The 24,267-nt window shown below is 39.8% G+C and overlaps 5 protein-coding genes across 12 annotated transcripts; 1 reads left to right on the top strand and 4 right to left on the bottom strand.

Annotated features, from left to right (window-relative positions):
- Nucleotides 1-133: 133 nt before the first annotated feature.
- LOC103847107 (formin-like protein 20) lies at nt 134-5,517 on the bottom strand. 3 transcript variants are annotated; one of them, XM_033282550.1, is made up of 6 exons: nt 5,432-5,517; nt 4,676-5,352; nt 4,295-4,516; nt 2,072-4,210; nt 1,010-1,231; nt 134-923 (listed from the first exon to the last, which is right to left on the bottom strand). In XM_033282550.1, the coding sequence occupies exons 1-4, from the start codon at nt 5,502-5,504 to the stop codon at nt 3,428-3,430; spliced, it is 1,755 nt and encodes a 584-aa protein (XP_033138441.1). In that variant the 5' UTR covers nt 5,505-5,517; the 3' UTR covers nt 134-923; nt 1,010-1,231; nt 2,072-3,427. The 3 variants fall into 3 exon arrangements, with proteins under 3 accessions (XP_033138441.1, XP_009122398.1, XP_033138440.1); XM_009124150.3 differs by having other exon boundaries at nt 134-1,231; nt 2,072-3,424; nt 3,540-4,210; XM_033282549.1 differs by having other exon boundaries at nt 134-1,231.
- Nucleotides 5,518-5,684: 167 nt separating this feature from the next.
- LOC103847574 (formin-like protein 20) lies at nt 5,685-14,204 on the bottom strand. Of its 4 annotated transcripts, XM_033282546.1 has the most exons (27): nt 12,390-14,204; nt 11,958-12,179; nt 11,134-11,720; nt 10,771-11,028; nt 10,533-10,647; nt 10,385-10,456; nt 10,186-10,284; nt 10,001-10,042; nt 9,792-9,872; nt 9,657-9,707; nt 9,390-9,578; nt 9,229-9,300; nt 9,030-9,146; nt 8,840-8,908; nt 8,688-8,754; nt 8,449-8,591; nt 8,228-8,299; nt 8,030-8,128; nt 7,864-7,917; nt 7,675-7,755; nt 7,485-7,535; nt 7,104-7,394; nt 6,936-7,007; nt 6,743-6,859; nt 6,434-6,502; nt 6,279-6,345; nt 5,685-6,167 (listed from the first exon to the last, which is right to left on the bottom strand). In XM_033282546.1, the coding sequence occupies exons 1-27, from the start codon at nt 13,152-13,154 to the stop codon at nt 6,004-6,006; spliced, it is 4,086 nt and encodes a 1,361-aa protein (XP_033138437.1). In that variant the 5' UTR covers nt 13,155-14,204; the 3' UTR covers nt 5,685-6,003. The 4 variants fall into 4 exon arrangements, with proteins under 4 accessions (XP_033138437.1, XP_033138436.1, XP_033138435.1 ...); XM_033282545.1 differs by having other exon boundaries at nt 7,104-7,198; nt 7,313-7,394; nt 9,390-9,707; nt 10,533-11,028; XM_033282544.1 differs by having other exon boundaries at nt 10,533-11,028.
- A 311-nt stretch (nt 14,205-14,515) lies between these two features.
- Nucleotides 14,516-20,768, top strand: LOC103847105 (formin-like protein 20). 3 transcript variants are annotated; one of them, XM_033282548.1, is made up of 16 exons: nt 14,516-14,849; nt 15,241-15,932; nt 16,093-16,314; nt 16,395-16,853; nt 16,887-17,893; nt 18,009-18,129; nt 18,279-18,350; nt 18,446-18,544; nt 18,672-18,713; nt 18,818-18,898; nt 18,969-19,191; nt 19,323-19,489; nt 19,568-19,684; nt 19,813-19,881; nt 19,988-20,054; nt 20,165-20,768. In XM_033282548.1, exons 1-16 carry the CDS (start codon nt 14,777-14,779, stop codon nt 20,320-20,322), a joined length of 3,669 nt encoding a protein of 1,222 aa, XP_033138439.1. In that variant the 5' UTR covers nt 14,516-14,776; the 3' UTR covers nt 20,323-20,768. The 3 variants fall into 3 exon arrangements, with proteins under 3 accessions (XP_033138439.1, XP_033138438.1, XP_009122396.2); XM_009124148.3 differs by having other exon boundaries at nt 14,777-14,849; nt 16,395-17,893; nt 18,969-19,019; nt 19,110-19,191; XM_033282547.1 differs by having other exon boundaries at nt 16,395-17,893.
- On the bottom strand, nt 20,720-23,962 carry LOC103847104 (probable xyloglucan 6-xylosyltransferase 3). The gene is made up of 3 exons (XM_009124147.3): nt 23,460-23,962; nt 23,173-23,385; nt 20,720-23,058 (listed from the first exon to the last, which is right to left on the bottom strand). Exon 3 carries the CDS (start codon nt 22,401-22,403, stop codon nt 21,036-21,038), a length of 1,368 nt encoding a protein of 455 aa, XP_009122395.2. The 5' UTR covers nt 22,404-23,058; nt 23,173-23,385; nt 23,460-23,962; the 3' UTR covers nt 20,720-21,035.
- On the bottom strand, nt 22,924-23,750 carry LOC117125607 (protein LURP-one-related 10). Its single transcript, XM_033282942.1, has 3 exons — nt 23,460-23,750; nt 23,173-23,385; nt 22,924-23,058 (listed from the first exon to the last, which is right to left on the bottom strand). The coding sequence occupies exons 1-3, from the start codon at nt 23,748-23,750 to the stop codon at nt 22,924-22,926; spliced, it is 639 nt and encodes a 212-aa protein (XP_033138833.1).
- Nucleotides 23,963-24,267: the final 305 nt, after the last annotated feature.

Raw genomic sequence — 24,267 nt, 5'->3', positions numbered from 1 at the left:
TTCCTTCAAGTATCAAATCAAAAATTATAGGGGATCTCTGCTAACAAATATTTAGCAATTTGGTTTGTAATCTTTTTCGTCCAAAAATATACAACCAACAGAAACAATTCGGTCGAACCGGACCAAACCAATCTAAGGAAAGAAAAGACTGTGTAATAAACCACACATGAAATCACAAAGTTGTGAAAAAAAGAGACTAATCAAACTCAAGAGCAACTAGAGAGAGTATTCTCTTGTTACAGAAGAAGATGATCACAAGAAATGTTTGTAGATATAAGACTAACGCAAGTCTATATACGTCAAGTCCAACGCAGCCAGAAAACCTCTGATTCTACTACTTTCTTTTGGTGATCGACTTCCAAAGAGGTGACTTACCGTCCACGCATCGGTGGAGGAGGTGGTGGTGTTGGTGCTCCATACATTGGACGTAGAAGGCCTGAACCCTTGGGATCAACTGCAGCTCCTGTACCACCCAATATTGAAGGTGGTGGGGGTGGCGGCCCCACAAACGGTTCACAAACAGGAGGTATTGGTGCTAGTCCACGCGTTGGGGGAGGTGGTGGTGGTGATGGTGGGCCATGCATCTGATGAGGTGGATGGGCTTTGCGTGATGCACTACGCTTTGCTTTTGTTGTATTTAATGAACTAAAATAAAGAGGGGGAGGAGGTGGTGGCAGTGACGGTGGAGGCAACATGGTTCTACTGTTTCCCATCACATATGAAAATGGTGGTGATGAGATCTGAGATGTTTGAAGATGGCCTAGTGAATAGTACGCAAGCGGAGGAGGCGATTCAGCTGCTTGTGAAGAGTGTAAAACTGATGTAGCCTCAGAATCATCAGGAACCACGAAACTATCCTTATCGTCTGACATTGAGGATGTTGCTATAGTAGGCACCACAAGGTCAGACCCAGAGAAGAGTACCTGATACATATATAATGAGTATGACTTCAAGCTTAACAGCCTCATAAAATGGATGATCAGAGAAAGTTTTCACAATGATCTTACACCTCTGCTTTAAATTCCTTTGGGAATTGGTCCTCTGCATCCCAAAGTATATCCATCTCATCGCGTTGGACAATTAAAGCATTACCATGTACAAATGCTGTGTGGAACATGATTCTAAAGACCATCTCCTCACGCACCAAATCATCATGCAAGTGTATACACTCCAGAACAACATCCCCTTGAACACGGCACTGGATATCTAATTTCACCAGGGTACACTCTTCCTGCAAATAATGAACAATACTTTTTTATAATAGATGTGGAGACTACACCATTGTCCTAAGTTCACATTAGGGGTGGGCACTTTACCCGATATCCGAAGTGGCACCCGAACCCGATCCGAAAAACCCGAACCGAAATCCGAACCGAAACAGCAAAATACCCGAACGGGTATTGAATTAGGAGAGATTGGATACCCGAACCCGAACGGATAATACCCGAACCCGAATGGATATCCGAAGATAACCGAACATATGTATAATTAACCTTATATTTATAATTTACATCTCTCATTTTATATAAAATATTTATATTGATATTATGCATACTTTAAGTTCATATGATATACATACAATTACATAAAATATGATTTGCTACTCACTTAAAATGCTTGTCAAGTTTTTATTTTAAAAATTAACAAAAAGTTACATCCAAAATTTAAAAAAAAATAACTAAATTAATGCTTTTTTAGTTTTTAAATGTTGTGTCCAAATTTATTAATCATTCAATCTATTAAAAATAAATAATTAGTTAAGTGAACATTATATTTTTAAATACAAAAAATGTGAGAAAATGAAAATTTTAAGTTTTTATTCAAAATCTAAATATCCGAACCCGATCCGAAATAACCGAATCCGAACTAAAAATATCCGAACCCGACCCGAAGTATAGAAATACCCGAACGGGTTCTACACCTCTATACCGAAATACCCGAAAATCCGAAATACCCGATCCGAACCCGAACGGGTACCCGAACGCCCACCCCTAGTTCACATGGAAAGTATATAATTAGCTAAACAATGTCATTCATATATGCCACAAAGATAAAATGGTTTGAAAAGTACCTGTTGGTAGAGGCGAGTGTGTGTATTTGTCTTTGGTGTGGAAAAGAGAAGCATGGAGCTCCTGTTGGGTCCAGCATCAGGGTCCTGACCATAAACCCGTAAGATTGGTCTGCACCCTTAACTTCCTTCAAAATGTGGGAGATCACTGAGAATCAAGCAATCCAAAAGAAGAGGCGTGTCTGAAGGAGGCCAATCAACTCTTGAAATGTACTGAAGATATCTGAGTTGAGAAGGCTGAGGGTTTAAAGGAGACAATATCTGAAGAAGCTCCTTGGGAGCCTGTTTGTGCACCATCTCGAGAGTCTTCTGCTCACCCTGATACTGCTTTCTGTACAATAATAGTCCTGATAACATAAAAGCAAGAACAGGCCAACCACCTTTTTGGCAATGCATCAACAGAACATTTTGTTGACCTTCCAATGATAACCAGCTCTCGCTTGATTTTAAAAAGTGATGGATCCTCTCTAGTGTTAAAACCGGACAATTCTGGCAGTGATTAGGATAATCCATAACCGTCATGTCGTGTTGAGACAAGACATCTGATATTTGACTCCGCTGGTCTCCTTCTCTAAAGTTGACCACCATGACAGAGGCATCAGAGAAGAATATGAGACGATCAAGTCAGACTTGGATCAGTTATGTATGACTAAGAGATTATTTATAAAGGTAGTAGAGAGTAGTGAGTACCGTAGACACGCTCTGAGATCTCGACAAGATGATCCGGAGGGTTTTTGTAGAAGAACCGTCGGAACAGAGACATTAGTAAACCCTAAACAAAACAGGTAGCTTACTAGACAAGCAACAGGCAGATTGTTCTTGCTTGCTCTGTTTACTATAGATCAACGAACTCTAATTCAGACCAAACTGATGCCAGGTTTCAGAAGTTACAAGAGAGAGAGAAACCCAAAGCGCAGTTTTGACTTGTTAAAGACTCTGTACATAACTCAAAGGTCGAAGTCTAACGCACGTTAAGAACATTTGTTTATTTTTTTTTCATTATTAAAAAAAAACAATTTCTTTTATCAAGAAATAAATGATTACAAAAAAAAAAGATTTCGTCTCCCAAATTTTTTTTTGGGGTGTAACTGATGCAAGATAAAGATTTACCTCACTTGTTTAAATTGACATTATCAACAGCAAACATGAAATATTTACATCACTCTGTCTAAATAACACACATATCACTCTGTTTAAATAACACCAAAGGTTATGCCGTTATGGGTTAGCTATCAACTGCTTTGTTTAGAGTGAGACCGCTCCTTTCGCCTTTTTTCATTCTCGTTTCCTTAACTGCCTCCATCTTCTCCAACTCCTCTGAAAAAGGCCTCTATTTCTGATACATTATCTGGTGCACTATCAGAAAAAAACAAAAATTAGTTGCAAACTAATTCCAAATAACTCAGAATTTGTTTTTTTTCTTTTACTGTGGATAAAATAAAGGTATGCAAAGAGGGAGATGGTTAAATACGTTTGTCCTCCATATCTCTGGAACTCCTCCCGTAAGGTTTTATTAAAGGCCCATGGCAAAGGAATAGGCCTCACAGAAGACCTTCTTTTAGATGAAGACCCCAAACCTGGACGCCCTCTTCCTCCACGCATAGGGGGAAGTGGTGGTGGTGGTGGGGCTCCTCTACGGATCGAAGAAGATGGAGTACCCATTGGTTGCCAGAGTGGAGGCGGATGTCCACCATATCTAAATGGAGGTGGCCGCGGGGATCCTCCACGCATCGGAGGAGATGGAGTACCCGTTGGTGGCGGGGTGGGAGTCTGAGGTTTACCATATATAAATGGAGGTGGTGGTGGTGGAGCTGGTGGGACTCCTCGTCGGTTAGATCTTAATGGAGGAGGTGGTGGTGGCGGTGGGACTCCTCCACACATGGGACGAGGTGGAGCACCCATTGGTGGCCGGAGTGGAGGCGAAAGTCCACCATACCTAAATGGAGGTGGTGGTGGTGGCGGAGGTGGGGCTACTCCATGCATCGCAGGAGATGGAGTACCCATTGGTGGTAGGGTTGAAGTCGGAGGTCCACCATATCTAAATGGAGGTGGTGGTGGAGGCGGTGGAACTCCTAGAGGCATCAAAGGACATAATGGAGGAGCTGTTGACATAGCAGGGACCACGGCGTCAGAGAAGCGTAACTGATACATATATACGAGGGTATGCTTTCAAACTTAACAGCCTCATAAAGTGGATGATGAAAGAAACTTTCACAATGACCTTACCTCTGCTTCCAGTTCCTTTGGGAACTCGTCCTTGGTATCCCAAAGTATATCCATCATCGTGCGTCGGATCTTTAAAACATTACCACGTACAAATGCTGTGTGGAACATGATCCTAAAGATCATCTCTTCACATACCAAATTATCACTCAAGTTTACAAATTCCAGAACAATATCCCCTTGAACACGGCACTGGATATCTAACATCACCAAGATACACTCTTCCTGCAGATTAGATTACAAAAATGAACATACGTTTCTTCTTCAGTAGAGAATCATTCTAACTTTCTATCTATGATTTATGAATGATACATTAGCTAAATCAGTGTGATAAACATATAAATTAATCCATATGTCACAAAAATATAATGGTTTGAAAAGTACTTGTTGGTACATATGATCTGTCTTTGGTGTGGAAAACAGAAGTATGGAACTCCTGCAAGCTCTGGCTTTAGGGTCCTGACCAAAAACCCTTAAACTTTGTCTCCAATCTCTTCTCCATTCAAAATATGAGAGACCTCTGAGAATCAAGCAATCCAAAAGAAGAGGCGCCTCTAAAGAAGGCCATTCAGAGCTGGTGGAAATGTACTGAAGATATCTTAGTTGAGAAGGCTGAGGGTTTAGAGAAGAGGCATGACGAAGAAGTTCCATAGAACCCTGGTTATATGCCAATTCCAGAGTCTTCTGATCGCCATGATACCGGTCTATGTACAATAATAGTGCTGATAACATAAAATCAAGAAGAGGCAAACTACCTCTCTCGCAATGCATCAACAGAACATTTTGTTGACCTAACCAGCTTTCACTTGATATTAGAAATTGACTAATCACTTGGAGAGGTAGAAGCGGAACACTTCCTTGTTGATTAGGATAGTCCATTACCGACATGCGGTATTGAGACAGTAGTGTTGATATTCGACTTCGTTGGTACCCGGCTCTGAAGTTACACACCATGAAAGAAGCATCCGGATAATGATCATGTAGCTGCCCTACGATGCCATCCAAGTAGATGTTGTAATCATCCTCTCCCATAACATCGCATGAGAAACAACAGTCAAAAGCTGCAAAGTAATGAAATAGATTTTTTCATTTATATTCAAACAGGGAGTCGTAATACGATTACAAACAGAGTCGTGATACCATAGACACGCTCGGATATCTCAACGAGTTGATCCGGAGCTTTTCTGTAGAAATGTTTTCGGAAGAGCGACATTTGATCAGAAATAAAAAAAGAAGCAGATTGTATTTGCTTTAGGCTCTTACTACTTATTACTAAACCACAACAACCACCTACTTCATCGATTTATTACAAACGAACCCTCAGCAAAATGATGAAGACAGAGAAACAAAGTTGACTTTGCGCCAAAGAGTGCCTTCGTTCAGAGTTTCAGCGTTATCATATTTAACAAACAAATATCGTTTACCAAAAAAATAATAAACAAAGGAAAAAAACGCGATTCTGGCTGTCAAGAATCCCACCATGTATCTTGAAAGGTTGATGCTTCAATCACCCAAAACGCGGAATCTTAAATCACTTAATCACATGTTTTTTTTCTAAAGCAAACATATTATATTTGTGATTCAGCGTAATAATTGTTGTACAGTTCGTAAAATATTGAGGCAAGATATGCATCTTGCTTCCTCTTTACACCACTCTGTTTAGATTGACACAAAATATCCGAGTTCTCACACCAAATTACTTATATGTAAGTTCATGGGTCAGCTAGCTGGTTTTTTAGTGTGAAACCGAATTGTCCTTTCGCCATCTTCATTCTCGCTTCCTTAGCGGCTTCCATCTTCTCCAGCTCTGCTTGCTCGACATTCTCTTCGTGTGCTTTCTTCCACAACCTTATAAATTTCGTAAGAGTCCCAGTAACTGCAGCAATAAAGCACCAGTTATTGTCATTAGCTATATAATAACAGTGAACTACTTCTATACTTTCTAAGGTATTTGCACACACGAGGATTATTGTTTCCGTGGCCAAACCTTGTTCAAATGGATAGCGGCTGGGATCCTCGCCAAAATAGTGCGCAAGCGCATCAGCATTCCTGCCCTGTCCATCATTAAGAAAGACAAAAACATACCATCTCAGGATCAAAGGTAAAGGAGCTTTTAAAATCTAGTCGAGGTTGACAATTTACCGTCTCAGTGTAAAGACGCCTGATAGCTTCCACTTCAGTCTCAGCAATACGCATGAAGTCCTTCAACCTCTTTTATTAAAACAACAGACTTAGATTTTAGCATCCGGAAGAAGTCAAGTCAGAAAAACAAAACCTTAGCTGGAGAATGATCATTTTCCAAATGGTTACAAAATTATGAAGCTTCTTGGAACTAATATCTTTTTTTTTTCTTTTTTTTTTTGTTCAATGAAACTAGTCTCAAAGTCATCATGATTCATTGATAATATTAACATATGCAGAAGAAAGATAGGTTTAGAATAACCAACATACTTTATAGGAAACTTCAGAAACAGGACCATCACGTTCGGATGCAGTGAGCTCCTGGTCCAGCATTTCCAATCCTTTGCTAATGGCTTGCATGTCCTCAGCCAGCGACTTCAATTGCATCTGAATATGAGAGCCATTCAAATGATGAGCCAATTACAACTAAGGAGTAGAAAACTGATAAAGCACAAACACAAACTTTTGAAGCTGATTCAAGATTTTCAAAATCCTTATGGAAGTCCAGTAGATGTGACGCCTTATAAGCAAAGACCTGGAGAAAGAAAGAGGAGAGTTTCAAGATTATGCATTCCTCCTTCCTGAGCCAGACCATTTTCTAGAGGATGCTTTTTTTTAGATTGTACTTTACCTTGCAAAGATAATGCATGAGAGTCATCTTGCTGTTAGCAGCACGTGTATCGCTTAATGTTAATAAACTTTCCAACTTGAATCCCACTGCAGCGCCTGCGGAAAGCAGATCAAGGGTCTTATCAGCCCCACTCTTGAAATCAAGCTCACGTTGAACATAGCTAAGTAATGTTTTGAGCAAAAAGATGTTAATAATATCATAATGCTTACCCCTCACAGTTCCTTGGTTCAATGTGTTCCCCAGGTAAAGAATCCTTTTCATAATTCCTTTCAGCTTTTGTGAAGAACGGATCTGATTAACAAGCAACGAGAAGAAAATGTGTGAATTGAGATGCATATGGACTGCATAAAGACTAGAGTTAAACTATTCCAAATTTCTTACCTCCTCACATGCAGACTTTACCACATTTAAACTTTTCCTTAATTCTTCTACCTGAACAAAAAAATAATAATCATCAGTAACAATAGGATCAAGAATCTACAGTTACTTGGACTACACTGAGGAAACCAAAACTTTTTCCTCCAAAGAATCTGATAGACATGAAAATAACAGTAAACTGAAACCACCAGACCTGAGTGTGGAATTGAATCTTGAAGGAAAATACTCTCAGCTTCGATTCAACTCGGGGAACCTTCATTAGCTCCAGGAAGTACTGCGGTAACATAATGGATGAGAGACCAAAACGTATTAGCTAAAGCAAATTGTTATAACTATTTAATAGTAAGAAATAAAGGATGGTGATCTCATGATCTAAACAGACCTGCTCACACTTTCCCAACCTTTCCTTGTCACCAGTGTAGTTCTGCAGTAAATCCTTCAATTACAAGTGAATAATGGTAACCAAGACGAATGATATATTTTTTTTTAAAAGACATCCAAAATAAAGAGACAAGTAGATAATGGTACTCAAAAGAAAAAGACTTAACATTAAGAAGTTCCATCTCTTCCTTGGTTGGACAAAACATTATAAGTTTCTCTATCTGATCAATATCTAGTACAGTATCATCCATTGCCTGAACTGCAGCCTGGATGATGCAATAAAAATGTGAACCAAAGTATAAGAGATTAGGCAGTAATGACTTGGTACTCAACTAATCACTATTGTATGTTTTGGAGCTAATTACCATCATATCAGGCAGTGGCATCTTTACTCTCCAAAGCATAATTTCCAAATTATCCGCTCTATCAGGGTCAATCTAGCAGTTGGTTTACAAGAACATACATCAAACATAGTGAAATAACTCAATAAGTAAGCAGATATATAAAGATGAAGATTAGCTTAAATAGATCCTCTTTGTTTATTAACTACATAATATTTAAGTTTCTGAGGTTAGCTATAGTCAACCACTTTTCTTGTGAGACTGAGTCCTTTTCCCTTCTTCACTTTCTTATCCTTAGCAGCTTCTTTCTTCTCCAAGTCTGCTTGCTTGACATTCTCTTCGTGTGCTTTCTTAAACAACCTTACAAAATTCACGAGGTTTGCAGTAACTGCAGCAAACGAACACTCAACATTGTTACTAGACACATAATAAAAATGAACCACAATCTATTGCACAAAAGAGGATGAAACTTGTTGTTCCAAACCTTGTTCAAATGGACAATGTATGGGATTCTCGCCAACGTAGTACACAAGTGCATCAACATTCTCTCCCTGTCCATCATTTAAGAAGACAAAACATACCATCTCAGGATCAAACACATTGTCAATAGGCAAGGACTTTGGAAACTAGTCGTACCACAACGGAGTAAAGACTTGATACAGATGCCACTTCAGTATCAGCAATTGAAACGAGTTCCTTCAGTAACTGTTATTAAAAAATAAAAAAAACCAGAAAATTAAGTTATAGCTTGCGGAATAAGTTAACAAAACCTTGCTGAAGAGTCAGTTTCCATCTGGTATTGATTTTACAAAATCATGGAACTAACTTTATGGAATACTTCAGAAACAGGACCATCACTTTCGGATGCAGTGAGCTCCTGGTTCAGTATGTTTAATCCTTTGATTATAGCTTGCATATCCTCATCCAGGGACTTCAGTTGTATCTGAATAGACAGGACATCCAAATTAATGATGAGATAATTTACAGCTAAGGAGTAGAAAACTGATAAAGCACAAACGCAAAACCTTTGAAGCTGATTCAAGACTTTCAAGATCCTTATGGAAGTCCATTAGATCTGATTCCCTGGAAGCAAGGTCCTGTACAAAAGAGAGATAGTTTCAGGGATTAGGTATAGCTCCTGAGCCAGATCATTTCTTTCAAGATCCTTATTTCTATTGTAATTTACCTTGCAGAGATGTTGCATGCTGCTAGCACCACGTGTGTGGCCTACATTTAATAGATTTTTTAACTTGAATCCCACTGCAACGCCTGGAGAACGCAGGGCAAGGGTCTTACCCCTCGCAGGTCCTTGGTTTTTTTTCCCTAGGTAATCAATCCTTTTCATAATTTCCTTTAGCTTTTGTGAAGAACGGACCTGATCAACAAGCAAGAGGAGAATATGTCTAAGAAAGATATGGACTGCACCAAAAACTAGAAGTAACTTATTGTATACCTCATCACACGCAGAGTTTAACAAATCTAAACGTTGTTTGAGTTCTGATATCTGCATATCAATCATCATTAACAATAAGACCAAAATCTACAGTTACTTGGATAGAAAGTAACAGAATAAGTAATTGCACCGGACCTGAGTGCCAAAATGAACCTTGAGGGAAAATACTCTCAGCTTGGATTCTACTCTTGGCACCTTCATGAGCTCTAGGAAGTACTGCGGTAACATAAATGGATGAGAGAATTAAGAAAACGAATTAGCTAACTAAAATGTTAAAATTATTTCTTTGTAAGAACCAAAAACAGTGTGAGTTTGGTTATATATATAGCATGATTTAAACAGACCTGCTCACAATTTCCCAAGGTAGCCTTGTCACCACTGTAGTTCTAAAACAAAACCAGTCAATTACAAACAAGAACTTGTGTCAATAACAAGTGAACAGTGACAAGACAACCATGACAAGTAACATATATCTCAAAGACATTGACAAAAAGACAAGTAAACAATGCCACTTAAGAAAAAGAGGTACCATAAGAAGTTCCATTTCGTCCTTGGTTGGGCAAAACTTTGTAAGATTAACTATTTGATCAATATCTACTATAGATTCATCCATAGCCAGAACTGCAGCCTGGATATTGCAAAAAAAAGTGTGAACAATTATCATTAAGTATAAAAGATTAACAAGTAAATGACTTGTTACTCAAGTAAAGTAGGTTTTGGGAACTTACGATAATATCACGCAGCGGAATCTTTAATCTCCAAAGAATAATTTCCACGTTATGGGCTTTCTTAAGGTTAATCTGGAAAACCAGTAGAAAGTGGATCAAACGTTATAATATCAGGCAATAACCAAGTGTTTACAGTATTCAACATTACCAGTTGAATTGTTTCAGGTATTGCCCAAACCGGTTGGTTTCCAGATTTATCAGTCGGTTTTTGCACTTTAGCAGAGAAAAGGGTCTCTAATTCTGATATATCAAATTCTGGTGCACTATCAGAAATAAGATCATTAATTAGTTGCAAACCAATCCCAATAACTCTCAATAGTTTTTTTTTTTTTTTTTGTAATATAAACATAAAGGTATATAATACAAGGATGGAGTTAGTATAATACGTTTGTCCTTCCCCATGTCTCTGAAACTCGTCCCATAAGCTTCCCCGCGCGGCCCTTGTTATCTTAACCCAATGAAAAGGCTTAAGAGAAGACTTCTTCTGAGTTGAAGACCTCAAACCTGGACGTGGAAGACCACATCCTCTTCGTCTATGCATTCGGGGAGGTGGTGGTGGTGGTGGCGGTGGGGCTTTATCAGCCGGTTTTGGCACTCTAGCAGAGAGAAGAGTCTCTATTTCTGATACATCAAACTCTGGTGCACTAACAGAAAAATGTCATTAATTAGTTGCAAACCAATTCCAATAACTTATAATTTTGTTGTTGTGTATAAATAAAGTAATGAAAAGATGGAGTTAGTCCAAATACGTTTGTCCTTCCTCATGTCTCTGTGGTATCTCCTCCCATGAGCTTACAAGAAAGACCCTCCTTGGTATAACCCAATGAAAAGGCGGAGGTCCACGAGACCTAAATGGAGGTGGTGGTGGTGGAGGTGGTGGTGATGGTGGGGCTCCTCTACGCATCGGAGGAGGTGGTGGCGGTGGTGGTGGTGGGGCTCTTCTAAGCATCGGAGGAGGTGGTGGTGGAGGTGGAGGTCCAGCAGACCTAAATGGAGGTGGTGGTGGGGCTCTTCTAAGCATCGGAGGAGGTGGTGGTGGAGGTGGAGGTCCAGCAGACCTAAATGGAGGTGGTGGTGGGGCTCTTCTAAGCATCGGAGGAGGTGGTGGTGGAGGCGGAGGTCCACCAGACCTAAATGGAGGTGGTGGTGGGGCTCCTCTACGCATCAGAGGAGGTGGTGGTGGTGGAGGTTCACGAGACCTAAATGGAAGTGGTGGTGGTGGTGGAGGAGGTCCACCAGACCCAAATGGAGGTGGTGGGGCTCCTCTACGCATCGGAGGAGGTGGTGGTGCTCTTTCAGTAACAGGCACCATGGGGTCAGCGTCAGAGAAGAGTACCTGATACATATATACGAGTATGCATTCAAACTCGGGTCCGGGCATAGGCAAAGGAACTGACCGCTTAGGACACCCGATTTTATACAACAAATTTAGTTGTTTGTAATGTACTACTATAAAAAAATTTATATGAAAAATGAGGCATAAATTTGTATTTGAGTGTAGGGCATTACATGTTCTTAAAAAAGTTAGACCTTATAAACTGGATGATCAGAGAAAATTTCACAATGGCCTTACCTCTGCCTTAAATTCCCCTGGGAACTGGTCCTTGGCCTCCCAAAGTATATCCATCTCATCGCTTTGGACCTTTAGAACATTACCACGTACAAATGCTGTGTTGAACATGATTCTAAAGACCATCTCCTCACGCACCAAGTCATCATTCAAGTTTATTAATTCCAGAACAATATCCCCTTGAACATGGCACTGGATATCTAACTTCACCTGGATACACTCTTCCTGCAGATTAATACATACATTTTTGTTTTAGTAGAGAAGCGTTTTAACTAATATATTGATTGGCATGAACTGCTTAATTTTTTTTTTTTGATGTATAGATGTTTATACTAAACCAATGTTTCAAGTTCACATGGAGGAATATTAGCATAAATCAGTGTAATGATCATTATAGATCCATATGTCACAAAGATAGAATGGTTTAAGAAGTACTTGTTGGTAGAAGGTATTTGTCTTTGGTGTGGAAAAGAGAAGTATGGAGCTCCTGTTTGTTGGGGCTTTATGGTCCTGACCTAAAATCCTTAAACTTGGTCTCCAATCTTTTACCCCTTCAAAATGTGGGAGACCTCTGAGAATCAAGCAATCCAAAACAAGAGGTGCCTCTGGAGGAGGCCAGTCAGAGCCTAAATCTCTTGTGGAGATGTACCGAAGATATCTTAACTGAGAAGGCTGTGGGTTTAGAGCAGACGAAAGACAAAGAAGCTCCTTAGGAGCCTGGTTATATGCCAACTCCAAAGTCTTCTGATCGCCATGATACCTTTTGATGTACAATAATACTGCTGATAACATAAAATCAAGAAGAGGCAAACAACCTCTTTCGCAATGCATCAACAGAATATTTTGTTGACTTAACCAGCTTTTGCTTGTTATTAGGAATTGACTGATCACTTGGAGAGGTAAAAGCGGAACACTCTCGTGTTGGTTAGGATAGTCCATTACCGACATGCCGTATTGAGACAGTAGTGTTGATATTTGACTCTGTTGGTCTCCTGCTCTGAAGTTACACACCTTGAATGAGGCATCCGGGTAAAGATAATGCAGCTGTGCTACGATGCCACCCAGGTACAGTTTGTACTCATCCTCTCCCATAACATCGTTGGAGAAACAACAGTCAAAAGCTGCAAAGAAATGAAAAAAATCATTTATACTGAAATAGAGAGTTATAATACGATTACAAACAGAGAGTCGTAATACCATATACACGCTCGGATATCTCGACGAGCCGATCCGGAGCTTTTCTGTAGAAATATTCTCGGAAGAGCGACATTTGATCGAAAAATACAAAAAGATGACTTACTTCACAAGAAAGCAACAAGAAGTAGAGATTTTATTTGATTTAGGCTCTGACTAATGTTTACTAAACCACAAGAACCACCTTTTTCGATCTATAACAACGAACCCTCAGCAAAATGATGAAACAAAAGTTGACTTTGCTCCATGACTACTTCGTTCGGAATTCGACCGTTTCTTTTATCATAAATTAACAAACAAATATCGTTTACCAAATCAAATAAATTAATAAACAAAGAAAACATTCGATTCCGGCTGTCAATAATCCAACCATGTTTATTGAAGATTTCCATAACCCAAAACGCGGAATCACAAATCATTTTAATCTCATGTTCTCTTCAAAAACGAACATAATACATATTGAAAATCATCTTTGTTTTACACCATGAAAAATGAAAAGTGAAAACCTCACGTAGTATCACTATTACCGATTCTTTATAGAAATGTGAAATGTTTATATAGTTGCTTGTTCATACACAAAAATGTTTACTCCATCCGTTTCTATAAGATAAATGTTTTAGAATTTTCACATTTTTTAATAAAACATATTAAAACTCATGCATAGTTTTTTGTAATTTTATATTTTTTATATTTTTAAACCAATAAAATTTTAAAAAATGCAATTCATATTTCTGAACTTCACAATTTCTCATTATTAATTGACAAAAACTACATTAAAAATATAAAATATATATTTTGTTGAAACAAAAGTTTTCTTTAGAATATGAATCTTTTAAGAATAGAGTGAGTATATAACTGCTCGTTTATATTGCGGAATGTTTATATAAGTGTTCATATTGCGAAATGTTTATATAAGCTTGTTCATATTGCGATTCATTATATTATGGCTTTCCGAATTTCTGAATATAAATTTTTAGTGACTTATTTTTAAGTCAATAACGTGTTTAGACAGATGGAGATCACACATTGAACTTCTTTGTTTAATTTTGTTTTTGGTGAGAGAACTATTTTTTTTTTTAATTAAGATCAAGAAAAACGTGGTTGAGATTTCAGAAATCCTTTTATTTTTATACATTTCCACGTAGGAGGGAGACAAAAACACCTAGAGAAAGAAAGAGAATGGTCTGGTCGTGTCGTGTTGTGTCCGAACCAAGTCTCGCTCTTTATCTAAAGTCCACTACGTTTAATAGGTTCGGTAAGTAATTCTCAAATACTTTAATTTTTTTGATACACCTAATTAACTCTACATTTAATTAAAGAATAAAAATAAAATAAATATTTGATCAAGAAAAAAACTGCTGGAAGATTTCTAGCTTGATTCATCCTCTTTCTCCGCCATACCATCTTCTCCTTTTTATTTCACCTGAAATTCTTCGGATTCATCATCTAACTGTCACTTCCCTCTTGTTGATCAGCTTCCAAGATTCTTGGTTTCCACGTACGTGTCAGAGGAGTTTCAGTATTGTACATATATAGATCATTATATTCTTTTAGGAAAACAAGTATCAGAATTGGGGTTTAGGTAGGTAGCAGTCGAGAATAATCATCGACGGTTTGGATCCCATCGGATGGCGATGTTCCGTCGCTTATTTTACAAAAAGCCACCCGATCACCTTCTCGAGATCTCGGAGCGTGTTTATGGTACATCCTTTTTAGCTCCCTCCCCTGTTTTCTCTCTGTTTCTTGGATCAGTTTTGCTAAAGAGCTTCTGGATGGAGTTTTTTTTTTTCTTTTTTGGCACTTTGATTGCAGTTGAGAATTCGCTATTGATGCTATTTGAGCTTAATTTTTTTTTATCACTCAGGCTTTGTAAAAGCTTTGAAATTTTAGAGGTTTAGGAATCAGAATCTCTCTCTCTTTGACAGACTATACTATAAACTTTAGGCTGGCGATGATTCTTTTGATAAAGGTTTCCTATTTGAGCTGCTACATTCCACTTCCAGAGCTTGAAGACTTGTTTATAACTTCATATGCCTTTGCCGGGCAGTTTCCAGGTTTTAAGAGTTGTTTTTTTAATGTTATTCTTTTGCAGTTTTTGACTGCTGTTTCTCCGGCAATGTCATGGGAGAGGATGAGTACAAACTGTACTTGGGCGGCATCGTGGCGCAGCTACTTAAACATTTCCCAAACGCATCTTTCATGGTGTTTAACTTTAAAGAAGGAGAACAGCCTAGTCAAATATCAGAAGTCTTGTCTCATTACAACATGACGGTTATGGAATATCCTCGGCAGTACGAGAGCTGCCCTCTCTTACCTCTCGAGATGATCCATCACTTCTTGAGATCGAGCGAGAGCTGGTTATCTTTGGAAGGTCAACAGAATTTTCTGTTGATGCATTGCGAAAGAGGTGGTTGGCCTATTCTTGCGTTTATGTTAGCAGGGCTACTACTATACAGAAAGCAGTATCATAGTGAGCAGAAGACTCTCGAGATGGTGCACAAACAGGCTCCCAAGGAGCTTCTTCAGATATTGTCTCCTTTAAACCCTCAGCCTTCTCAACTCAGATATCTTCAGTACATTTCTAGAGTTGATTGGCCTCCTTCAGACACGCCTCTTCTTTTGGATTGCTTGATTCTCAGTGATCTTCCACATTTTGAAGGAAGTAAAGGTTGCAGACCAGTTTTAAGGGTTTATGGTCAGCACCCTAAAGCTAGAGCCGACAAGAGTTCCATAGTTCTCTTTTCCACACCAAAGACAAATACACAAACTCGCCTCTACCAACAGGTACTTTTCAAACCATTTTATCTTTGTGGCATATATAAATGACACTATGCGCAAGACATTGTTTAGTTAATTATATACTTTCCATGTGAACTTAGGACAATGGTGTAGTCTTTACATCTATTATAAAAAATATTGTTCATTATTTTGATGTTATCTGCAGGAAGAGTGTACCCTGGTGAAGTTAGATATTCAGTGCCATGTTCAAGGGGATGTTGTTCTGGAATGTACACACTTGCATGATGATTTGGTGCGTGAGGAGATGGTCTTTAGAATCATGTTCCACACAGCATTTGTACGCAGTGATGCTTTAGTGGTCCGACGCGATGAGATGGATGTACTTTGGGAGGCTAAGGACCAGTTCCCAAAGGAATTTAAGGCAGAGGTAAGCCCATTTTGATTTTTTCTCTGATCATCCGTCAAATGAGTCTGTTAAGTTTGAATGCATGCTCATACATGTATCAGGTACTATTTTCTGGTGCTGATGCTGTGGTGCCTACTATCGCAACAGCTCCAATGTCAGAAGATGAGAAGGAAGATATCACTTCACCTGAAAAATTTTATGAGGTGGAGGAGACTTTTAGCCATGTGATTGATGACCATAAGATTGACTCAGATAGTTTTGGGGTTGTTGATACTGCTTCAGATGATTCTGAGGGTAAAGAGGTGTGGAAGGGAGACGTGGAACCCCATGCGTTTCTAGATTGTGCATCTGATGGTTCAAATCATAAACATGATGTGCATGGAGAGGCTAGCACAGATCCAGTCAAAGATATCACTGTTGATGATGTACAGTATAGGCCAGATGGGAAGGCAGATACCAATATTGACTCAGTGAAGGATATAGAAATAGACGATGGTGATGAGCAGCGAGAGAGAAGGACCTTGGAAGCAAAGGAAAATGATGTAGAAGGCAGTGATTCCCCGAATGATATAGAGCCTACAACTCAGGAAACAAATACCAAAATCAACAACCCCATTTCAGAGAAAACACAAGACGGAGCAGCTGCATCACCTCCTCCACCGAGCCAGAATGACAGCTTCTTTCAAACACCTCAGATTCCACCATCTCCTCCGTTTGCATTTGAGAGACCAAACAGTGGGATCATGTTGCCTCCACCACCTCCTTTTGCATCTGAGAAACCAAATAGTGGAATTATGTTGCCACCACCGCCTCCTCCTCCTACTCCCCCACCTCCGTTTGCATCTTCCAGGAGAAAAAGTGAAACCATGTTGCCTCCTCCACCACCACCTCCACCACCGTGGAAGTCTGTGGATACTTCGAGTTTTGAAACTCATGAGACATGCTCTACATCTTACGGTTCTCCACCGCCGCCTCAACCACCACCTCCTCCTCCTTTTAGTAAAGCACATTCAGTGCCTCCACCGCCGCCTCCACCTCCTCCTCTTCCTCTTACTAAAGCACATTCAATCATTCCTCCTCCACCGCCTCCTCCAAGTTATGAACCTCCAGTTCCTCCACCACCGCCTCCTTTTTGTAAAACTTCTCCTCCACCACCACCACCACCACCTCCATTTAGCTCTGGTGGACCTCCGCCTCCACCACCACCTCCATTTAGGTCTGGTGGACCTCCGCCTCCACCACCACCTCCATTTAGGTCTGGTGGACCTCCCCCTCCACCTCCACCTCCGACACCAATGAGTGCTCCACCTCCACCTCCTCCTCCGATGCGTGGAGGAGCCCCACTGCCACCAGCTCCTCCCCCGATGCGTGGAGGAGCCCCTCCTCCGCCTCCTGGACCAAGACCTCCAGGTGTTGGACCTCCTCCACCCCCTGGACCAAGACCTCTTGGTGGTGGAAGAGGGCGTGGTCTTTTACGTCCAGGTGTGGGGCCGTCAATTCAAAAAAAGTCTTCTCTAAAGCCCTTATATTGGGTTAAATTAGCAAGGGCCTTGCAGGGAAGCTTATGGTACGAGTTCGAGAGACGTGGCGTAGGGAAAATGTATTGAACTAACTTTATCTTTGCATATTCCTTTATCTCTTATATTCCTCCCTTACAAAAATCTGACTTAAATGGTATTGGTTTGCAATTAATCATCTTTTTTTTTTCATGCTAGTGCACAAGAATTTGATGTATCAGAAATAGAGACGCTTTTCCCTGCTACAGTGCCAAAACCGGCTGATAAATCTGGAGGTAGAAGAAAACCGATAGAGGCAAAACCTGAAAAAATTCAACTGGTAATGTTAATATTCGGTTGTCTTCAGATATTATAACGTGCTCTTTCGAAGTTTTTCATGTACTTATTATAATCAAGTGACAGAAAACATGCTGTGATTACTACCTGCATAAGGTATAAATGTCATTTTGATTGATTTATTGTTTGCAGATTGACCTTAGGAGAGCCAATAACACGGAAATTATGCTTACGAAAGTAAAGATGCCACTGCCTGATATGATGGTAAGCTCCAAAGTCCAAACCTACTTTAGTTGAGTACAAACTCATTACTGCTTAATCTCTTGTACATTTGTTCACAACTTTCTTTGCGTTACCAGGCTGCAGTTCTGGCAATGGATGATACTGTATTAGATATTGATCAGATAGAGAATCTTGTAAAGTTTTGTCCAACCAATGAAGAGATGGAACTTCTTAAGGTTTATTCTGAGTCCATTATTTACTTGTCTTTTGTTATATGTATTATTCCTAGTTGTTACCATTATTCACTTATTACTGACACGAGTTCCTTATAAATCTTGGTTGTTATTGACTGTTTTACTGCAGAACTACACTGGCGACAAGGAAATGTTGGGAAAGTGTGAGCAGGTTGGTTAGATCATGAGATGACCATATCCTTTATTTCTCACCATAAAATAGTTTTAACAATTTAGCTAATGCGTTTTGGTCTCGCATTCATTATGTTGCCACAGTACTTCCTAGAGCTAATGAAGGTGCCACGAGTAGAATCAAAGATGAGAGTTTTTTCCTTCAAGATTCAGTTCAGCACTCAGGTCCGGTTCATCAGTGTCTATAAAACTCTTATACTGTTTGGTCTTATTGTTAATAATGATTTCTGTGCAGATTACAGAATTCAAGAAAAGTTTAAATGTGGTAATTTCTGCGTGTGTGGAGGTTAGATGCTTGCAAGAGTTTAGATTTTTTTCTGTAGTCCATATGCATTTCTCTTTCTTAGAGGTTTTCTCCTCATTGCTTGTTAATCAGATCCGCACTTCAGAAAAGCTAAAAGAAATTATACAAAGGATTCTTTACCTGGGGAACATAATGAACCAGGGAACTGCAAGGGGTAAGCTTTATGTTATTCTTATTCAACATCTTATTGTGAGCTTGATTCAAGACTGAGGCCTTTGTTTCATTGCATCATATACTTGTTTTGTCTGAACACAAATCCATTGTGGTTGATTCTGCTTTCTGCAGGCGCTGCAGTAGCATTCAAGTTGGACAGTTTGTTAAAATTAAACGATACACGTGCTGTTAACAGCAATACCACTCTCATGCATTATCTCTGCAAGGTCATTGCTACTAAGGCGTCAGATCTACTGGACTTCCATAAGGATCTTGAAAGTCTTGAAACAGCTTCAAAGGTTTTTGAGTTTGTGCTTTATTTGTCCTTTACACCTTAGTTGTAACTGGCTCATCATTTTACTGTCTCTCTTATTCAGATACAATTGAAGTCGCTAGCTGAGGAAATGCAAGCTATATCCAAAGGGTTGGAGATACTGAAGCAGGAGCTCACTGCATCCGAAAGTGATGTTCCTCTTTCTGAAGTTTTCCGTAAAGTATATTGTTGTTTTTTTTCTTCTTCTTTATTTTACAAATTTTGATCAAATCATGAATTTTTGAGGTTTTTTTTTCCGAGTTAACTACTTCCAGATGCTGAAACCTAGTTTTATCTTTTTGATAACAGACATTGAAGGAGTTCATTTCATTTGCTGAGGATGAAGTGGAAACTGTAAAGAGTCTTTACTCTGACGTGGTAATTTTCAGAAAATAATGATATGATTAATTGTTTTATAATTGACACTGAAATGTTGATCAACAATGTGTTTTGACTCTTGCAATGTTTTTTTTTTAATGGACAGGGAAAGAATGCTGATTTACTTTCTTGCTATTTTGGGGAGAATCCCAAAAACTGTACATTTGAACAAGGTTTGGCGCAGAATATTAAGCTCATTCCTCTTTTTGTGCAGTACATTAGAAAGTGGTTCATTGTTTATTATATAGCTAATATAACAATGTTTGGTGATTGATTGTTGCAGTTACTGCAACACTCTTGAATTTTATAAGGTTGTTCAAGAAAGCACATGAAGAGAATGTCAAGCAAGTGGAGTTGGAGAAGAAGAAAGCCGCAAAGGAAGCGGGAATGGTAAAGGCCAAAGGAGTCAGTCTCAGAAAAAAAGTAGTTGATGATAGCTGACACAAAAACATAAATCGTATTTCTCAAATCGAACCAGTATGGTTTTGTATGCCAGTGGGGGAGGTGCAGTGCGGTTCAAGTAACCTATCCGCAGAGTGGCACAGAGCGGTTAAAACAGGACCAGAGTCTACTGGGAGCGAGTTTCTCCTGGGTGGGCTATCGAGGAACCATTGGAGTATGAGAGGCAGGTCTTTCCTCCACTCACGTTACATGACTAACTCCACATTGATTAGTTCTATCTAACTTGTGAATAAGAATTATTTCCTGTTTATTTATATTTTTCTTGTCCTGATTAGAGGAATGTGTTGATAAGATTGTAAGTGTTGTATAGGTTTCAGGTTGAGTGAAAGAGAGATGTAGAGTCTACTGAGTGTGTAACTATGTATCATACCAACAATATCAATGTTCTTTTCATTATGTAGACGAATAAAAACAAAACACTCGAATTGTTTGTACATAAGAAAGAAACGCCATGGTTTTGCACTGAGGACAGTTCAGCTTTTGTAACAGACTATTGATTCTTTTGTCTCTTGTTTATATTCTTTTGCAAGTTATTCTCTCTATCTATAAAACATCAAGTCCAGAGTTACTCCATGACTTACACAAACATAACGGAAACAAAACTGAGCTTTGAAACAACGGAGAGCTATAATCAAAATCATATTTAGCATTTCTTCAGCTAAAAGGAACTGATTGCACTTTACCAAAGGCTACTAGCTCCTTGCTTCAATCTTAAGCGGCGCTGCTCTCCTAATATCAAACCTGTTTACAAACTTCAACGGAGATATCGTCTCATTCCTAATCCTCTTGATCTTAGGACTTAACAAACCTCTATGACCAAACCCATAAAGCTTCAGCACTTGATTATCCGCAAAGTTATAAGCTCTCTCCATACTCTTCAAGCAATGCTCCACCGCGTAATCCGCATAGCTCCCACACGGTTTACACCCCACAAAATGAGTCACAAAGGGCCACCTCTCATCTCCCAACCCCGGATGATACTTATCCATCATCTCCTCATACCTATCCACCAACCCTTCCCAAAACCCATGAAGATAGTACTGATTCTCCACAAACACTTTCCCCATCCACGTGTCCTTCTCCGAAAGCAAAAGATAGATCAACGCAGACTGATCATCCGCCTCGAAAGCCGGTCTCCCCTTGAGAAACGCGGTGAGCACCTTCCCGGCTTCTTCCCTGATCGGGCCTTTTGGGCCCATAGGAGCCCAAACATCAAGCAGATCCAAAGACCACTGGCAGTTCCTAAACAAGAAACTGCCAGTGTTCAAAGCGATCCACGACTTCTGGTCGTACAACAGATCCGGATACCCGTGGATAACCAAGTTATGATTCTCGTACCTAGACAAAGGCACCTCGAACACCATGTCCGTAAACAAAGCGTCACTGTCCATCCACCAAATCCACTCGATCTCAGGGTGAGACAACATCAACCTCCTTAGCATCGGGAGCTTCGCCCAGTAACCAGCGAGCTCCTTATCCAAATGCGCCATGTTGTAAACGATCTCGATCCCGTGGATCCGACAGTAATCGATCTTGTTCTTCACCGACTTCAAGAGGTAATGATCGCCGATGGGGTTGTCGCAAGGCTTAGGAGGCGATCCCGTGAGGAGCAAGACTCTAGGTTTACCAGCGAGGGAGCTGGGGAAGTTAGGGTTTTGAGTTAGCCACGTGGCTCTTTGCTTGTCCCAGTTGGTGATCTTGGGGCCGAGAGTGTAGGTCGCGTTGAGGTCGAGGTCCGAGTCAGGGGGATCGTTCGGGTCGGTTGGATCCGAGTCGGATCGGATCTCGGCTAGGAGGCGGTTGGTTTCTTCGATTAGGTTTTGGTTAACGGCGTCGGCTTCGGAGGTTCCGAAGTTGACGCCGATCGTGCCGCGGAGGACGAGGATGGTGACGAGGCCGCAGAGGATGGTCATTTTCAAGTTGTTGAAGGTTTTCTTGATCTGTTTGCCACGTGGCGGTGGTTTTCTTCCTCCGGGAGTGGCGATCGTCGTCGGGAGAACGCCGGCGGAAACAGAGGTTGAGACGCGCTTCTGAGTCTTGAATCCGTCTTCCTTCCCCATTGAGAGAGAGAGACTGTGAAGACTGTTGATCTAAGGAGACATTGTTGTTGTCTTGTATGTCAAGTAAGCTTTAGGGAAGAGAATGAGATCGATTCGGACCATCAAGATTCATGTCTGATTCGGACACATACAACTAATTGCACAATAAGTCATTATAAACTTTTATATTATTATAGGAAATGTTGGGAAAAAATCTATTAAAAATATCAACTTTGCGCTCAAAGAGATTTTACATTTGTGTTCAAACATCATAAAGCATTTCTCTTTAGTCGTTCGTTCACGTGAGAATTCAAGATTGCAAGTTTGTGTTCACACGCAATGGCATAGAAGAAACCATTCAACAAACTTGGGTTGGGTTTATTTCAAGACTTTTTATGTACAGAGTCTCAAACTACATGAATACAAAGTGTGTGTGTGTGTGTGTGTGCAATATTCATATCACGAACATGTAACAAGATTAACACAATCATTTCCTAAGGCATCAACGAGTAATATTAGCATTGTAACAATGTAAAAGATGCTAGAAGATTGTGTTGGTCTCGTTCAAAATGACGAGGAGAGAGACAATAAAAGCATAGTCAACGCCTGCATTTATTCTAACCACAAAGTCTTGTTTCCCCTTGAAAAATCCTCCAAATGTCGTCTTCTCCTTCACCTGATTATGACAAACAATATAAAACAAGACACATGTAAAACAAGATTTTGACAAATTCTCATGCGTAGACCGAAGAATGAAACGTGCTATCGGATATGTTGTTATGCGTAATACCTCGGCGATGATGACAGCGTTGGAATGGTAGACCTTGGCTGAGTCGTCGAAGTAAGTGCCTACAACGCTGAAGTTTCCATAATGAGATTGAAAGATGACATCGAGGCGAGCTCTCCATTGAAGAGCATGAGAACGTTTCACCGTGAACATCAGTTCCCTTGGATCTGAGCCTTCTCCTCGGTGAACCGTCCATCCATCATGTAACGACGTCAACTATAGTTTTGGTCATTATGAGATGTTACATGAGAATCATATTTGTTGGTATATAATATATATACAATTGTTACCTTCTCGCGCATGGTGAGAAGAGGGTAACCCGCGGGGTCACAAAGGACGCGTTTCTTGCTGAAGCTGTCGTGAGGACCGTCGACACGGAGAACGACGTTAGAGTTGAGGTCCACCACCTTTAGCTTCGCTCCGCTTAGTCCTTTACATTTCTTCTTGACGGTTAGCTGGAGCGGGTGAGGACAGCAGAATACGTCACTCACTACCGCAACGTTCGTGTTTTGTGTAGCCACGGGCGTTCCGATCGCAAACCCATAGCTCGTTTGCTGATACGAATCAGTAGTCCCTGCCATTGCTTCCTCTTCTGAGTTTCTGTTATTTAGTTCACTATTTATTTATGATATCTGTTGAGTTTGATTAGTTACAAACTTTAAACCTCTTTCATTGTGTAATGTGTACATATATAGACAACATAGAAATTGAAGAGATGGTGTTAGCGTACGTTGTTAGCCACACTCCATCTCATTTTTTCAACACGGGTTTTGTGCTTTTTTAATAATTGGAAGAATGGTCTTTATTCGTTCAGTTCATATTCCAAATCAATGTTCAATAGTAAGAAACGTAATCGTATTTGAATATTCAGTACATAGAAAAATGTTCTGTAGTTGGAACTTGGTTAGCCAGAGAAGTTACTCGGAAACAATAATAATAATCAAGCCAGAAAATAAAATAAACATAGTCAAAGACTCGAAACAGAAATAGAATTTCAACGGTCAATAAATCATTTTTGTTATTCTCAGCTTTAGACTTTTTAGTTTGTTTGTTCAAAAAAAAAAGACTTTTTAGTTTTAATCTAAAAGATTTCCAGAC

This window comes from Brassica rapa, chromosome A10, assembly GCF_000309985.2.
Source record: "Brassica rapa cultivar Chiifu-401-42 chromosome A10, CAAS_Brap_v3.01, whole genome shotgun sequence".
Classification (NCBI taxonomy): Eukaryota; Viridiplantae; Streptophyta; class Magnoliopsida; order Brassicales; family Brassicaceae; genus Brassica; species Brassica rapa.
Note: the sequence above shows the minus strand (reverse complement) of the source record. Positions and strands in the feature narration are given on the sequence as shown.

Excerpts from the sequence above, each read along its gene's own strand:
- LOC103847107 (XM_033282549.1), bottom strand. The coding sequence starts at position 5,504 with ATGTCGCTCTTCCGAAAACATTTCTACAGAAAAGCTCCGGATCAACTC. Across the intron at positions 5,353-5,431 it reads GATATCCGAGCGTGTCTATG|CTTTTGACTGTTGTTTCTCA; the intron begins GTATCACGACTC and ends ATTACTTTGCAG. Across the intron at positions 4,517-4,675 it reads CAGATCATATGTACCAACAA|GAAGAGTGTATCTTGGTGAT; the intron begins GTACTTTTCAAA and ends TCTAATCTGCAG.
- LOC103847574 (XM_033282543.1), bottom strand. The coding sequence starts at position 13,154 with ATGGTATTACGACTCTCTGTTTGTAATCGTATTATAACTCTCTATTTC. Across the intron at positions 8,755-8,839 it reads CAAGTCTTTACTCCGTTGTG|GGAGAGAATGTTGATGCACT; the intron begins GTACGACTAGTT and ends AATGATGGACAG. Across the intron at positions 8,592-8,687 it reads ACATTGTCCATTTGAACAAG|TTACTGCAAACCTCGTGAAT; the intron begins GTTTGGAACAAC and ends CGTTTGCTGCAG.
- LOC103847105 (XM_033282547.1), top strand. The coding sequence starts at position 14,777 with ATGGCGATGTTCCGTCGCTTATTTTACAAAAAGCCACCCGATCACCTT. Across the intron at positions 16,315-16,394 it reads CAAAGGAATTTAAGGCAGAG|GTACTATTTTCTGGTGCTGA; the intron begins GTAAGCCCATTT and ends TACATGTATCAG. Across the intron at positions 18,351-18,445 it reads TGCCACTGCCTGATATGATG|GCTGCAGTTCTGGCAATGGA; the intron begins GTAAGCTCCAAA and ends TTGCGTTACCAG.
- LOC103847104 (XM_009124147.3), bottom strand. The coding sequence starts at position 22,403 with ATGGGGAAGGAAGACGGATTCAAGACTCAGAAGCGCGTCTCAACCTCT.
- LOC117125607 (XM_033282942.1), bottom strand. The coding sequence starts at position 23,750 with ATGGCAGGGACTACTGATTCGTATCAGCAAACGAGCTATGGGTTTGCG. Across the intron at positions 23,386-23,459 it reads TTCTCACCATGCGCGAGAAG|TTGACGTCGTTACATGATGG; the intron begins GTAACAATTGTA and ends CCAAAACTATAG. Across the intron at positions 23,059-23,172 it reads ACGCTGTCATCATCGCCGAG|GTGAAGGAGAAGACGACATT; the intron begins GTATTACGCATA and ends TGTCATAATCAG.